Genomic DNA, 16,648 nt, shown 5'->3' with positions numbered 1-16,648 from the left:
ACATTTTGTTTCGTTTTTTAATAATAATAATAATAATAATAATAATAATAATAATAATAATAATAATAATAATAATAATAATAATAATACTGTTTTGGTATACATGGTAGTAATCTTTCAATTTCTAAGCTTTACATAGGCATTGTATTTATAATATATTATGTTTTGTGACACAATATGTAGATGGTAACGTTTTCCTGATTTCTAATTTCTACCTCTTTTTTCTAACCCTTAATGCAACAATTCCCATATTAAGAAGTATTATATATCTATCCATCATCTCTTACTCTTTACTTTTCAAGCAAATGTAGTCTTTCAACTTCTAACATTTGCCTTTACATAATAATTATAGCAACTTATATATCATGTGGCAGTATGCATAATAACGTTTTCCCGATTTCTAATTACTAGCTCTGTTTTCTAATCGTTAGTAAGACAAATCCCATATTGAGAGGTATTCTGTATCGATCCATCAGCTCTTGTTCTTTTTTAGTATTTCAACTCTTGCTGAATTTTTGACCAATATGCCTTGCTCCTCCCTTGGGGTCTTATACCCCTCTACATCAGTCATGTTTAGTCTCATGCCTCTCGCTGTCTACTCTCCACACCAGTGGTGGAATTCCTAATTTTTTCCTACCGGTTCTGTGGGCATGGCCTGGTGGGCATGGCAGGGGAAGGAAGGATACCCGCAAAATCCCACTTCCCTCCCCACTCCACTAACCTGCTTTCCAGCTCCATTCTCCTATGCAGGACAACCAAAGAAGACCCAACTGATCAGCTGGGACTTGGGAGGCAGAAAATAGATGGGGGGGCAGGACCAGTCAGAGGTGGGATTTGCCGGTTCTCCAAACTACTCAAAATTTCCGCTACCGGTTCTCCAGAACTGGTCAGAACCGGCTGAATACCAGCTCTGCTCCACGCATTTTAAAGTTGCTAAGGTTGGACACCCCTGCACTAGACTATCTCTGTCAGATAACCCTCCAACTTCTCTGAAGATCTCCAGTGAAAGAGAGAATACTTAACTTTGTCAACTCATAAAACATTTTGTATACACGTTTTATAGTTGACAACAGAAAGAAGGTGGGGGGGAGTTTCAAAGAGGAGGCAGCAGTGTGGAATCGAAAGTACATTCCATTCATATTTTCTTCAAAGACTGATTGGATGACTGAAGCTTCTGTGGTGCAAAAATTTAATTGGAGAGCATGATTGATGACTCTTGGCTATGGCTGTGTTTCATTGGATGATACACCCAGAGGGGGAGGGGAGCAGGATCAAGGGTGACAGTGAATTATATATCTCAGAGTTGGCTACGCCCAGGTTAGTGCCGGATGTAGAATGTTAACTTCAAATAAATCCTCTTTAGTTTTGGGAGTGTGGCTCGAGGCTCATGATTTAATTGGAGTAACTGCCAGAATCCTGACAAACTTCTTGTGTCAGTCAGTTCCACTGGCTAACATTTCTTGCCACCACGAGAACTTCCTCCTAGTATCTCACTTGCATCGGCAGGTAGCCCTCAAATTATGACCAGCTGCTAAACGACCATTCAAAGAACAGAATAACAGAGTTGGAAGGGACCTTGGAGGTCTTCTAGTCCACCACCACCCGCTCAAGCAGGATAATAAATAAATAAATTTAAAAAGAACACACCTGTTCTTTTTATTTTTGTCCAATATCTTTTAGCTTCAGTACAAGACCACCACATAGGGAAATATGTTCCAGGTGTCTGGGGGCACTTCCAGCATTTGGCTGGTTTACCTTTGAACATCTTTGCTAGTTTTGCTGGTACAAAGTGTCATCTATAAAACATCTTCTACAGGTTTTTTTTATACACACCTGTTCAAAGATCTTGTCAAACGTCAGCCTTCGGTTGGGCACTTCACTCCAGCACTGCTTCATCAGCTGGATATATTCCAAAGGGGTGTTTTCCAGGACAACACTTGGACGAAACAACGTCAGGGGTTGCTTCAGTTTGCTTATAATCTCTGGGCCAAAGAAAAACCACAAAGAAGGTTCACCCATGAATAATTCCTCTCTTCCCAAGAGGACAGACGGTATAGCTTTGTGTGTTTTTCTCAGTCATCGAAAAATGGGTTAATTCGGTGTATAACGTAAAGGTATTGTGCAAACAGAGTTATCGGAGAGATGAATTCTGGGGCTTGAAGTCCACAAGTCTTATAGTAGCCAAGATTGGAGAGCCCTGATCTAAGGAAGCCTCAGGGCCAGGCCTACCCTGAGGCCCTCAGCATGGCTGGCTGAGGAATTCTGGGACTTGAAGTCCGCAACTCTTATAGTAGCCAAAGCTGGAGAGCCCTGATCTAAGGAAGCCTCAGGGCTAGGCCTACCATAAGGCCCTCAGCATGGCTGGCTGAGGAATTCTGGGACTTGAAGTCCGCAACTCTTATAGTAGCCAAGGCTGGAGAGCCCTGATCTAAGGAAGCCTCAGGGCCAGGCCTACCATAAGGCCTGCAACATAGCTGGCTGAGGATTTCTGGGACTTGAAGTCCGCAACTCTTATAGTAGCCAAAGCTGGAGAGCCCTGATCTAAGGAAGCCTCAGGGCCAGGCCTACCATGAGGCCCTCAGCATGGCTGGCTGAGGAATTCTGGGACTTGAAGTCCGCAACTCTTATAGTAGCCAAGGCTGGAGAGCCCTGATCTAAGGAAGCCTCAGGGCCAGGCCTACCCTGAGGCCCTCAGCATGGCTGGCTGAGGAATTCTGGGACTTGAAGTCCACAACTCTTATAGTAGCCAAGGCTGGAGAGCCCTGATCTATGGAAGCCTCAGGGCCAGGCCTACCATAAGGCCTGCAACATGGCTGGCTGAGGAATTCTGGGACTTGAAGTCCACCGGTCTTAACAAGGTTGGACAGCTCTGATTTTAGAAGGCCCAAATATGCAAGAGAGAGCTATGGTGCTGCCCTTGGTCCTGAAGCCCTGAATTACCAACAGCTCTACAGCACAGTTAGTCCTTGACTTATAACCATTTGTTTACTGACCGTTCAAAGTCACAACGGCTCTGAAAAAAAGTGATTTACAACCATTGCAGCATCCCCATGGTCATGGGATCAAAATTCAGGCCTGTGGCAGCCAGATTTGCTTAATGACTGCATGATTCGCTTAACAACTGTGGCAAGAAAGGCTGTAAAATGAGGCAAAACTCACTTAACAACTGTCTTGGGCTCAATTGTGGTCATAAGACAAGAACTACCTATAATATGGAGTTCAGAGAGGACTTTAGGAGTTGTAAAAAACTTTTGAACAGCAAGATAGCCGTCAGGTCTGCCCTCTTCAGCTTCTTCACTTTGCTAGCACCCTGCCATAAATTGCAAGGGCGGGGGAAGAAATTTGGGGTAGTTAACAGGTGGGTCTGGGAATCAGAAGACAGGAGGCTTGGCATGGGTGACATGTTGGTGAGAACCAGAGGTGCCAAGCCAGAATGTTCTGACCCAGACTCTTTTCCAATAAGGCAAACAATAACCAAAGGGAACAGAAACCTTTTAATGAGTCTTACGAATCCCCGGTTAAAAGGCTGCTGCGAACTAATTAACTTTGGTAAACACAAACCTAGCCAAAACTGTGCGAGGCTGCCAAGAATAACAGATAAGAAATATTTCACAACACAAGAGTCTTCAAATGCCAACTTAAGATACTGTAATGTCCACAAGGCTGAGTTTCAAAACGTCTTTGCTTCCTGCAAAGAAGGTTTGCTTCACAGCTGCCTTTTATCATCTTGAAGGAGGGGCCATTACCTTGCAGCCTTACTCCCGAGTCACCTGTGCTGTTGCAGCTGTTCTTTCCTTCAAGCAACCTTGCACACACGCGCACTTGGCACAGGCTCCTCGGGAACCTCCTCATCGCTGCTGCCAGCCCCCACAATCTCTGAAGGCAGCAGTCCACTCCCTACTGGTCCTGGCCCCCCATCTGACTCCTCGCTCTCCTCAGCTGTCCGCACCTGCAGCTGGCTAACCACAACACAGAATGAACCAGCCTCCAAGGACACCTAGCTCGGGAACCAAATGGGAAACTGCAGTGAGCAGCGGCAAACATCCGATGGCCAACTCGTAAATCATTCCTATGCCTGTTTCCAAGTTGCCATAAGAGGGGGGGGGAGGCCTGAGGGAGCAGTGTCCAGAAGCACATTCCACGCTTATCTTGTGAAGATTGTAGCCTAGGCTACCGGATCTTCTGCCCTCGAAAATCCTTCATTGGAGAGTGTGGTTGATGACACCCAGTCTGTGTGAATGTGTTTCGTTGGAGAATCTGATTTGTGACACACCCAAGGGTGTGTGGGGAGGAAACAGGGTCATAGGTGATATTAAATTACATGTCTCAGAGTTGGCTTCGTACAGGTTAGTGCCAGACATATTGCTCCTAATACATCTTTGGGATTCTTTTGAAGCTTGGCTCGACGCTCATGATTTAATTAGGGCAATCTTCGGAACCCTGACACCGAGCTGTACTCAAACATCCAAATAGGCACCCCATTGGACATTGATGGACTGGTCAAGGGGGGAGGGCCATGGAAAGTGGAGGAAAGTGTAACCGTTCCACAGCGATATTCAGACTAGCATTACTTTCTCTGCAACCACTTAACTTTAGATAGAATTCTTTATTGGCCAAGTGCGATTGGACACACAAGGAATTTGTCTTTGGTGCAAATGCTCTCAGTGTACATGAAAGAAAAGAGATATTCATCAAGAGTCAAGAATCATCAGGTACAACACTTTCTTCCTGATCTTGAAAATTTAGCTCTCTCTTCTCCTTTTCTCCTTTTCCAACTTTTATAGAATAGAATAGAATAGAATAGAATAGAATAGAATAGAATAGAATAGAATAGAATAGAATAGAATAGAATAGAATAGAATAGAATAGAATAGAATAGAATTCTTTATTGGCCAAGTGCGATTGGACACACAAGGATTTTGTCTTGGTGCAAATGTTTTCAGGGTACATAAAAGAAAAGAGACATTCATCAAGAGTCAAGAATCATCAGGTACAACACCTAATAATAGTCCTAGGGTACAATAAGCCATCAAGTCATACTAGGAAACAATAAAAATTGTTAGGATACAAGCAACAAGGTTACAGGCATACAGTCATAAGTGGGAGGGGATGGGTAATAAGGAGTGATGAGAAGATTAATAGTAATAGTAATGCAGACTTTGTCAATAGTTGGACAGTGTTGAGGGAATTATTTGTTTAGCAGAGTGATGGCTTTTGGGGAAAAACTGTCCTTGTGTCTAGTAAAAAAAAAACACCTCTCACTTTAATCAAATGGAGTCGAGGGTCTCTCTTTCCTAAACATCTAAATTGAGGCGGGTCTGACAGTAGCTCACCTTCAGCTGTCAGTTCCATCATGCAATAGGGAGGCCCGCGGAGAATCACTTCTTGCAGAATAATGGCAAAACTAAACACGTCTCCTTGCAAGGTGCCTTTGGGGTTGACCTCGGGCTCCCTCAGTAATTCAGGAGCGGTCCAGAGCAATTCTTTTAAAAAAAAAACATTTAATTAAAATATGGACCTCGTGAGTCAGCCATTGGTTGCAGGAAGATCATTGTTCTTTTTAGCCTAGCTCTTGCAATACAGATTAAAGTGTTGGATAGCTGCTAATTATAGGTTACGTTTTCCCAACATTGCAAATTTGAAAGAGTTTTGAGTACTGTTGCTTCCCTGCAAAGCATTCTGGGATTGAAAGTTATTCGTGCATTTGCTCATTTGAACTTTTTAGGTTTTTATTGTTTTTTTTTGTTTGTTTCTTTTCTAGGTGGATTTAAGGCCATTGAAAAACATGAGGATAATTAAGATACTTTATCTCTCAGTCCTTCCTCCCTCGCCCTTCCCCTTGTCTCCTCTCTTTCCTTCCTTCCTTCCTTCCTCCCTTCCTCTCTCCCTCTGTCTTCCGTTCCCTTCTCTCCTCCCTTCTCCTCCCTTCCCTTCTTTCCTTTCTTCTTTCTTTTGTTCTTTGCTTCTTCCCTCCCTTATCCCTCCTCTTTTCTTCCCTCTCTCCCTCTTCCGTTCCCTTCTCTCCCCCTTTTCCTTCTTTCCTTTTTTCCCTCCTTGCTTTTTTCCTTCCCTCCTTCCTTCCTTTCCTTCTTTCCTCTTTTCCGTCCCCTCCTTTGATGTTTTTTAAGCAGAAAAGTCATCTAAATGGTCGTCTTATCTATTTCTAGAGAAGTACTAGCAGTTTCTGTCTTTTATTGCCTCTTTCTCTACTCCACAGTATCCTAAAAATGATATAAGCGTAATATATTCCCTCAGAATTCAATTTATAGACATTCACCCAAAGGCTCAATTTCTCCCTTAAGAAAAAAAAACCAACTGCTAGTAAATCACTGTTTACCACGAGACAAATGGCAAATAAATTAGATACAGGTAGTCCTTGACTTACAATAGTTCGTTTAGTGACCGCACTGAAAAATGTGAGTTACGACCGTTTTTCACAGTTATGACCGTGGCAGTGTCCCCATAATCACGTGATCAAAATTCAGAGGCTTCATATTTATGATCGTTGCTGTGTCCCAATAGTCACCTGATCCCATTTTACGACCTTCTGACAAGCAATGGGGGAAGCCAGATTTGCTTAACAACCAGGGTTACTCACTCATCAACTGCAGTAAATCACAAGAACGGTGGCAAGAAAAGGCGTAAAACGGGGCAAAACTCACTTAAGAAATGTCTCCCTTAAACACAGAAATTTGAGGCTTAATTGCGGTTGTAACCAAGGACTACCTGGAAAAAGAGAAAGAGAGAGAGGGAGGAAGAGAGAGGGAGAGGGGGGAGGGAGAGAGAGCGAGAGAGGGAAAGAGAGGGTTGGGAAGGAGAGGGAGAGGGAGGGAGAGAGAGGGAGATGGAGGGAAGGAGAGAGAAGGAGGGAGAGAGAGGAGAGGGAGGGAGAGAGGGAGATGGAGGGAAGGAGAGAGAGGGAGGAAGAGAGAGGGAGAGGGGGAGGGAGGAAGAGGGAGAAAGGGAGAGAGGAGAGGGAGGGTTGGGAAGGAGAGGGAGAGGGAGGGGGAGAGAGGGAGAGGGAGAGGGAGGGGAGGAAAGAGAAGGAGGGAGAGGGAGGGAGAGAGGGAGATGGAGGGAAGGAGAGAGAGAGGAGGAAGAGAGAGGGAGAGGGGAGGGAGGGAGAGGGAGAAAGGGAGAGAGGGAGAGGGAGGGTTGGGAAGGAGAGGGAGAGGGAGGGGGAGAGAGGGAGAGGGAGAGGAGAGGGAGGGGAGGAAAGAGAAGGAGGGAGAGGGAGGGAGAGAGGGGAGATGGAGGGAAGGAGAGAGAGGGAGGAAGAGAGAGAGGGAGAGGGGAGAGGAGGGAGAGGGAGAAAGGGAGAGAGGGAGAGGGAGGGTTGGGAAGGAGAGGGAGAGGGAGGGGGAGAGAGGGAGAGGGAGAGGGAGGGAGGAAAGAGAAGGAGGGAGAGGGAGGGAGAGAGGGAGATGGAGGGAAGGAGAGAGAGGGAGGAAGAGAGAGGGAGAGGGGAGGGAGGGAGAGGGAGAAAGGGAGAGGGAGGGTTGGGAAGGAGAGGGAGAGGGAGGGGGAGAGAGGGAGAGGGAGAGGGAGGGGAGGAAAGAGAAGGAGGGAGAGGGAGGGAGAGAGGGAGATGGAGGGAAGGAGAGAGAGGAGGAAGAGAGACGGAGAGGGGGAGGGAAGGAGAGAGGGGAGAAAGGGAGAGGGAGGGAAGGAGAGAGAGGGAGATGGAGAGAAGGAGAGAGAGGGAGGAAGAGAGAGGGAGAGGGGGAGGGAAGGAGAGAGGGAGAAAGGGAGAGAGGGAGAGAGGGGTTGGGAAGGAGAGGGAGGGAGAGGGAGGGAGAGAGAGGGGAGAGGGGGGAAGGAGAGAGAGGGAGATGGAGAGAAGGAGAGAGAGGGAGGAAGAGAGAGGAAGAGTGGGGAGGGAAGGAGAGAGGGAGAAAGGGAGAGAGGGAGAGAGAGGGTTGGGAAGGAGAGGGAGGGAGAGGGAGGGAGAGAGAGGGAGAGGGAGGGAAGGAGAGAGAAGGAGGGAGAGGGAGGGAAAGAGAAGGAGAGAGGGAGAGAGAGGGGTTGGGAAGGAGAGGGAGGGAGAGGGAGGGAGAGAGAGGGAGAGGGAGGGAAGGAGGGAGAGGGAGGGAGAGGGAGGGAGGGAGAGGGAGGGAGAGAGGGAGATGGAGGGAAGGAGAGAGAGGAGGAAGAGAGAGGGAGAGGGGTGAGGGAGAGAGAGGGAGAGAGGGAGAGAGAGGGTTGGGAAGGAGAGGGAGGGAGAGAGAGGGAGAGGGAGAGGGAGGGAAGGAGAGAGAAGAAGGGAGAGAGAGGAAGAGGGAGGAGAGAGATGGTTGGGAGGAAAAGAGAGAGAAGGAGGAAGAAAGGTAGAGGGAGAGAGAGGTAGGGGAGAGAGAGATGTAGGGAGGGAGAGAGAGAGAGAGAGAGAGAGAGAGAGAGAGAGATACCTTCGGCAGAGGCCTGATCCTGGGAGATGCCTTGGGCTGCCATTAGCTCACCGTAGCCATAATCGGTGATTTTCAACACAAACCGTCCATCCACCACACAGTTGCGAGATTTCAGGCGTCCATGGCTAATGTCCTGGTTGTGTAAGTATTTCATGCCCTGGAAAAGGAAAAGAAAAACTTTGGGCATTTTCCGCTTTGGCCAATAGAAGAAACACGGAAGGAGAAAAATAAAACCAGCCTTCAGAAATCAGCCCACAAGATGGCGGCGGGATTTTTTACCTCAACTGGACCAGGACAAACTGGTTTTTAAAGAGGGACACGGTCATCCTTTTACAGAGTGGGTGGTCGGGGATGCCACTGAGTGGTGCGGTGTCCTAGAGGTGAATCTCTCGCCTCACAATCAGGAGGCTGAAAGTTCAATCCTAGGTAGAGGCAGATATGAGAATATATCTTCTGGGGGGGAAAACTCCACATTAGTGACAGGAAGGGCATCTGGCCACTAAAACGCTCTGCTAGCTCCATTCTCCACCCTGCAATGGATTGAAAGAGGATGATGGGTTATGCTGCAAAATGAGAACGGGGGGACAAAGGATTGGCAGGGATAAGACAAAATTTAAATGTTTGACTCCAGAACCATCCAGTGTCAACCAAAATAAGATGGCAGCCATGGTTGCATGGACACTTTTATGGACACACCTTTCGTTTAAATTCAGAGTCATATTTACATTTGATGCATTAAACACCGTTACTATGATGGATTCTGATGGACATTTCCTCGGCTGAAAGAAATAACAGATAATCAGAGTTGGAAGGGACCTTGTAGGTCATCTAGTCCAACCCCCTGCCCAAGCGGGGGACCCTACACCATTTCTGACAGATGGGAGTCCAATCACTTCTTGAAAGTCTCAAGTGATGAAGCTCCCACAACTTCTGAGGGCAATTTCTGTTCCATGGGTTGATTGTTCTCCCTGTCAGAAAGTTCCTCCTTATTTCCAGGTTAAATCTCTCCTGGTTCAGTTTCCATCCATTATTCCTTGTCTCGCTTTAGAAAATAGCTTGACCCCTTCCTCCTCTCTGTGGCAGCCACTCAAATATTGGAAGGCTGCTCTCATGTCTCCCCTGGTCCTTCTCTTCCCTAGACTAGCCAGGCCCAGTTCCTGCAACCGTTCGTTGTATGTCTTAACCTCCAGTCCCCTGATCATCCTGGTTGCTCTTCTCTGCACTTTTTCTAGAGTCTCAACATCTTTTTTTATAATGTGGTGGCCAAAACTGGATGCAGTACTCTAGGTGTGGTCTTACTAAGGCTTTGTAGAGTGGTATTAGTACCTCCCTTGATCTGGATGTATCCCTCTGTTAATACAAGTTAGGATTGCATTGGCTTTTTTGGCTGCTGCTGCTGCACACGGCTGGCTCCTATTTAGCTGGTTGTCCACTAAGACTCCAAGATCCCTCTCACAGTTCCTGCTATTGAGCCTGGTTTCACCCAATTTATACGTGTCCTTTTGGTTTTTCTTGCCTAAGTGTAGGACTTTACTTTTCTCTATATTGAATTTCATTTTGTTAGATAGGGCCCAGTGTTGTAGTCTGTCAAGATCCATCTGGATTTTGAGCCTATCTTCTTGGATGTTGGCTATTCCTGCCAGCTTAGTATCATCTGCAAATTTGGTAACTTCCCCTTCTATTCCCTCATCTAAGACATTAATAAAGATATTGAAGAGTCCTGGCTGGGCCTAAGACAGAACCTTGTGGCACCCCACTGCTTACTTCCCTCCACGTAGACTTAGACCCACTAAGGACTACTCATTGAGGTTGCATCCAAGAATTTTAGGGGCCTTTTGCAAGCTGGAAAGCTGCTTTAAGCAGGATGGTTGGCCATCCATAAATGACTTGACCATGTCTAACTCTTTGGGATTAGAGGTAGGGTCGCACTTAAGAGTTGTCTTCCCTTAACAACTACCATCAAAATATAAAATCAGGTCAGTCACAACCATCACGACTTACAACCATAAAGGGCAGGCTCAGTTACAGTCATAACTTGAGGACTACCCAACATCTCGTTTCCTTGGGGATTACTTATCATATCTGTAGGACACACAGCACTGAATTTTACATCTGGATGAAACAGACTTTCACTCTTTTTTTAAAATAAGAGTTGGAAGGGACCTTGGAGGTCTTCTAGTCCAACCCCCTGCTCAGGCAGGATAACCTCTACCACCCCATGCAAATACTTGTCCAATTTCTTTTTAAAAACTCCAATGATGAAGTACCCACAACTTCTGGTGGCAAGTAGTTCCACTGATGAATTGTCCTCACTTTCAGGGAATTTCTCCTTAGTTCTAGGTTGCTTTTCTCCTTGATGAGTTTCCATCCGTTGCTTCTTGTCCTGCCTTCCGGGTGCTTTGGAGAATAGCTTGACTCCCTCTTCTTTGTGGCAGCCCCTGAGATATTGGAACACTGCTATCATGTCTCCCCTAGGCCTTCTTTTCATTAGACTAGATATAACCAATTTCTGCAACCGTTCTTCATCTGTTTTAGCCTCCAGTCCCCTAGTCCTCCTTGTTGCTCTTCTCTCACTCTTTCCAGAGTCTCAACATCTTTTTTTAACATCGTGATGACCAAAACTGGATGCAGTATTCCAAGTGTGGCCTTACCAAGGCATTATAAAGTGGGATTAACACTTCACGTAATCTTGATTCTATTCCTCTGTTTATGCAACCTAGGATTGTGTTGGCTTTTTTGGCAGGTGCCGCACACGGCTGACTCATATTTAAATGATTGTCCACTAGGACTTCAAGACCCCCCTCACAGTTATTACTATGGAGCAAAGTACCACCTGTATTGTACCTGTGCATTTTGTTTTTCTTGCATAATGTAGAACCTTATGGTGGCAGCACGTTAAGAAATTAGAGGGAGACTTACTTTAATTAAATCCAACAAAAGGGATGATTTAAACATCCAGTCCAGCTTTATGTCCATGTTTTGTAGCAAGTCCTGGAGGCTACCCCTGGAGCAGAAGTCCATCACAACTGCGGAGAGTCCCGTGTCGGATAAAAGACCTAGAAATGGGTTCACATTTTCATGGTGTAACTCCCTCATCTGCAGACAAATTAAAAAAAAAAAAAGGAGGAGAGCGGCGATGAGGAGGTTCCCGAGGAGCCTGTGCCGAGTGTGCGTGCGCGTAGGGTTGCTCGTAGGAAAGAGCAGCTGCAGCGGCACGGGCGACTCGGGAGTAAGGCTGCAAGGGAATGGCCCCTCCTTCAAGAAGACAAAAGCCAGCTGTGAAAGGAACATACTTTGCAGAAGGCAAAGACGTTTTGAAACTCCAGCCTCGTGGACATTCCAGTATCCCGAGTTTGTATTTGAAGATTCTTGTATTGCAAATTATTTCTTGTCTGTTATCTTTTGGCAAGTTTTGCACAGTTTGGCAAGGCTTGTGCTTATCACAGCTAATTATTTTGCAAAAGCATTACAACGTTTCTGTTCCTTTTGGATTGTGTTTGATTTGTTGGAAAAGGGCACGGGTCAGAACACCTATCTACGTACAGTACCTTGGTAAGCACATAGGTTGCCCGTTGCTTCCATTCGATGATCACTGCAGCCTCCAGTTTTCTCAGCCATACCCAGTCACCCTGTCCAAGCAGAGCAAAACTTTATAAACCAAAGCGCCCGTAACTATGGCTAGTCCTTGACTTACAACCAGAACTTCCTTCACTAAGAAATCATTCATTGTTAAATCGCTTAGGAAGTGATGGCGAACTTTTTGTCGTGGCGTGCCGAAAATGTGCACGTGCGCAATAGTGCATGTGAGAGTGCTGGCACCCACAATGCAATGCACCCATCCCCTTGCACATGCGTGTGCAATACCCCTGCCCTGTCCCCTTACCTACACTGTGCATGAGCGTGCCTCCCAGGTGATTTTCAAATGGCCCGTTTGAGGCCTTTCACCCTTGGAAGCTCGAGGGAAGCCTCTGTAGCCTTGGGAGGCCGAAAAATGGGCTTCCCAGAAATAACCGGAAATACCAGAAGTGCCCATTTTCAGCCTCCGGAGGGCCTGTGGAGCTCGGGGGAGGCAGTTTTTACCCTCCCGGAGGCTTGAGGGAAGCCTCCGGAACCTTGGGAGGCTGAAAATGGGCCCGTTTCAGCACTTCCGGAAATTTTTGGCGCACTACAGGAACGTTTGGTTGGGGTTTGCATGCCCACACAAATGGCTCTGCATGCCACCTGTGGCACGCGTACCATAGCTTTTCCATCACAGAACTAAGGTGTCAGGATTCCAGCAATCGCCCTAATTAAATCATGATTCTCGAGCCAAACTTCAAAAAAAGTTCAAAGGGTTTATTAGAGGCGACATCCTGGCACTGCTCTGTAAGAAGCCAACTCTGGCATACGTCATTTACAGTCCCTGTGACGCTGTTTCCCCCCTCCTCCCTGGGTGTGTCATAAATCAGATTCTCCAATTGACCCCGTTCATAGGCTGGATGTCATCAATCACGTTCTCCAATTCAATATATTCGTGGGTAAAAGCTCTGGTATTTTAGTTACAGTCTTTTAAAGATAAAGAGTTGGAATGTACTTTCTGCTTCCAAACCGCTGCGCTGCTCTTCCATATTTCCTTCCTCCCCCCGCCTTTTTTTTTTTTTTAATGGCAACTACTAAAACAGGCCTAGGAATGTTTTATGAGTTGACATTAGGGAGTGGTGCCCGATTTTACAATCTCTTTCACTGCGGCCATTATGTGCGCTTGTCAAACAGATTTGGTTCTGCCAATCGACTTCGCTCGTCAGAAGATACCTGGAAAGTCCCCAATGGTGATCCCGCGATCCCAGGACATTGCAACCCTTGTAAATGCACGTGGTTACTAATCAATCGAATTGTGATCTTTAGATGGGGAGGACACTATGACAGTTGTAAGGGCGAACCCCAGTTGTAAGGCACCCTCTTAACTTCAGTCACTTGGATGCTACCAAGATAAACGGCGATTGAGCCCAGACAAATATTTTATTACTATAGCTTTACAATAAAAGTTTTAGTCGGTAAGGCTCCAGGCTAGACGCCAGGAGACAGTGAATTCTAGTGCCTCCTTAGGCATGAAAACCAGTTGGGAGACTGTGGCCAGTCACCAGGAGATGGTGAGTTCTAGTTTCCCTTTTACAGATGAAAGCAAGCTGGGTGACTTTAGGCCAATCACCGGGAGATGGTGAATTCTAGTTCCGCCAGCTGGGTGACCAAGAGACTGTGAGTTCTAGTTCTGCCTTAGCTATGAAAGCCAGCTGGGTGACTTTGGGCCACTCCCTCTCTCTCTCAGCCCACCTCGCAGGGTTATTGTTGTGGGGAAAAGAGAAGGAGGAAGGTGTGCTGGATAGGTTCACCACCCTGAGTTACTTGTAAAAATAATAAAGGTGGGATCTAAATATATAAATCAAATCAAAATACACATTTTGATATGGCCAAAATAGGAAGAGTGCTAGGCGTGTTTGCTGCCCTGAGTTATTTATGAAAATTATGAATGTGGAATATAAATTTTGTTGTGGCCCACCAGTGGTCAGCGGAGCTGGGGGCAGACTTGGACAGTGAGGAGGTTGGGGAGGAACATGGGCCACTCCTGGAGTCTGGGGAAGGCTCGGACGAGGGCTCTGCGTCGGAGGCAGAGATGGGGCCAGGGCCGTCCGACAGTTATCAGCTGCCTTCGGAGTCGGAGATCAGTGGGGCAGAAGAGCAGCTGGAGCCTGTTCCCAGAGTGCGCATGCACAGAGCTGCCAGAAGAAGGGAGCAGATTAAAGGCACAGGTGGATGGTGAATGGCCTCTCCCATAGGGAATAAAGAGGAGCAAAGGGGGAGTGGTGTTTGCAGGAGACAATTAGTTCAATTCATTAGGGTGAAGATCTGTTCCTGACTCCTTGCCAAATAATTGCTGCTACAGTGTGGCGTTTGAAAGCTACTGGCCTGGCAACTCTCCAAGCCTGATAAAGGTCTGGCATTGTGAACTCTCTTGAAAGACCGTTGGCCGGAACTTTGCTGGAGAGGAATTCCCCTTAGCCTAAATAAAAGGGGTTTTATCAGGACGAGGAGTCGGCTTCATGATCTTGGGAAGCCTAGGTCAGAACAAATTAATAATAAATATAATATAATATAATATAATATAATATAATATAATATAATATAATATAATATAATATAATATAATATAATATAATATAATATAATATAATATAATATAATATAATATAATATAATATAAAATATATGATATAATATAATATAAAATATATAATATAAAATATAATATTATAATATAATATAATATATTATAATAATAAAATGACATACAGGCTTTGTTGGTCTCGTCTTCCTTATAGAGTTAATATTCCCCTCCGCCCCGACTGTTGTGTATAGCACTAATTTGGGCTTTATTGATATTGCTGTAGGTGTCCAAACTTGGCAGCTTTAAGACTTGTGGACTTCAACTCCCAGAATTCCTCCTCGAGTCATGTTAGCTCAGGAATTCTGGGAGTTGAAGTCCACAAGTCTTAAACTTGCCAAGATGGAGGATGCTTGGATTAGATAGATAGCTAGACTAGATATAGACAGACTAGATAGATAGATAGATAGATAGATAGATAGATAGATAGATAGATAGATAGATAGATGACAGACAGACAGATAGATAGATAATAGAGATGATACTGTGGATCTCACCCTTTCCTAAGAGGTCTGTAGGGGCGTGCATAAGCGCACCAACGTGCCTACCGTCCCTGTCCTATTGTTTCTCTTATTCTTTTATTTTTCTTATATGTAACCATTTCATGTATTCACAACTATGTATACATTTATACTTATTATCTTGTAAACAATTGGCAAATCAAATAAATAAATAAATAAATAAATATAGATGATAGAATGTTAAATAGAGATAGATAGATGATAGATGATAGATAGATAGATAGATAGATAGATAGATAGATAGATAGATAGATAGATAGATGATAGATAGTTAGATAGATAGATAGATAGATACATGATAGATAGATAGATAGATAGATAGATAGATAGATAGATGATAGATAGATAGATAGTTAGATAGATAGATAGATAGATAGATGATAGATAGTTAGTTAGATAGATAGATAGATAGATAGATAGATAGATAGATGATAGAGATAGATAGATAGATAGATAGATAGATGATAGATAGTTAGATAGATAGATAGATAGATGATAGATAGTTAGATAGATAGATAGATAGATAGATAGATAGATAGATAGATGATAGATAGATAGATAGTTAGATAGATAGATAGATAGATAGATAGATAGATAGATGATAGATAGTTAGATAGATAGATAGATAGATGATAGATAGTTAGATAGATAGATAGATAGATAGATAGATAGATAGATAGATAGATAGATGATAGATAGATAGATAGATAGATAGATAGATAGATAGATGATAGATAGTTAGATAGATAGATAGATAGATAGATAGATAGATAGATAGATAGATAGTTAGATAGATAGATAGATAGATAGATAGATAGATAGATAGATATCGATAGATATCGATAGTTAGATAGATAGATAGATGATAGATAGATAGATAGATAGATAGATAGATAGATAGATAGATAGATAGATGATAGATAGATAGATAGATAGATAGATAGATAGATAGATAGATAGATAGATAGATAGATAGATAGATAGATAGATAGATAAAGAATTCTGGGAGTTGAAGTCCACAAGTCTTAAAGTTGCTAAGTTTGGGGACCCCTGCTGTAGAAGGATCTCAAAAAAATGCTCATTGCTCCTATTTCAACAAGCTCCCCATTACCTGATACACAGCCACATTAGAGGTTTCGTAGGTCAGAGTTGTGCTTTTCACCGACAACGAGTGAGTCACGGATCTCAGGCTGTGGGCTTCGGAGCAGCTCTTTGATTCGCTGAGGTTGTCCAGAGTTAGCCTCTGTGGAGGCAAGCAATGGAAATGGAGGCAAGCCGGAAATTGAGCCAAGATGGACACCCACCGGGGAAGGAACATATACAGACAGTCCTCGACTCACAACCAGTGGTGGGATTCCACCGGTGTAACGACCGGTTCGGTGAGCGTGGGCTTCGTGCAGGCAGCGTTCGAGAACCTCCCATTTTCAGCTCTAACACTTACCTTCTCCTGCAGCCCCGGTGAGCGAAACAGCTCACACAAATCAACTGAGCTACAAAACATGGAAATATAGGACAAACTA

At 44.8% G+C, this 16,648-nt stretch overlaps 1 protein-coding gene across 1 annotated transcript in view; it reads right to left on the bottom strand.

Moving 5' to 3' along the window:
- Nucleotides 1–16,648, bottom strand: part of LOC148130346 (retinal guanylyl cyclase 2-like) — a 44,154-nt gene that overhangs the window by 14,794 nt on the left and 12,712 nt on the right. Inside the window, exons 6-11 of the mRNA XM_087967518.1 lie at nt 16,240–16,371; nt 11,957–12,037; nt 11,328–11,504; nt 8,409–8,565; nt 5,334–5,483; nt 1,834–1,982 (exon numbers count right to left, since the gene is read on the bottom strand). Coding sequence (XP_087823644.1) covers nt 1,834–1,982; nt 5,334–5,483; nt 8,409–8,565; nt 11,328–11,504; nt 11,957–12,037; nt 16,240–16,371 — 846 coding nt within the window. The remainder of the gene's footprint in view (nt 1–1,833; nt 1,983–5,333; nt 5,484–8,408; nt 8,566–11,327; nt 11,505–11,956; nt 12,038–16,239; nt 16,372–16,648) is intronic.

Source organism: Notechis scutatus, chromosome 5 (assembly GCF_049901735.1).
Source record: "Notechis scutatus isolate UNSWTSFEM ecotype Mainland chromosome 5, rNotScu1.2, whole genome shotgun sequence".
In the NCBI taxonomy this organism is placed as follows: Eukaryota; Metazoa; Chordata; class Lepidosauria; order Squamata; family Elapidae; genus Notechis; species Notechis scutatus.
Note: the sequence above shows the minus strand (reverse complement) of the source record. Positions and strands in the feature narration are given on the sequence as shown.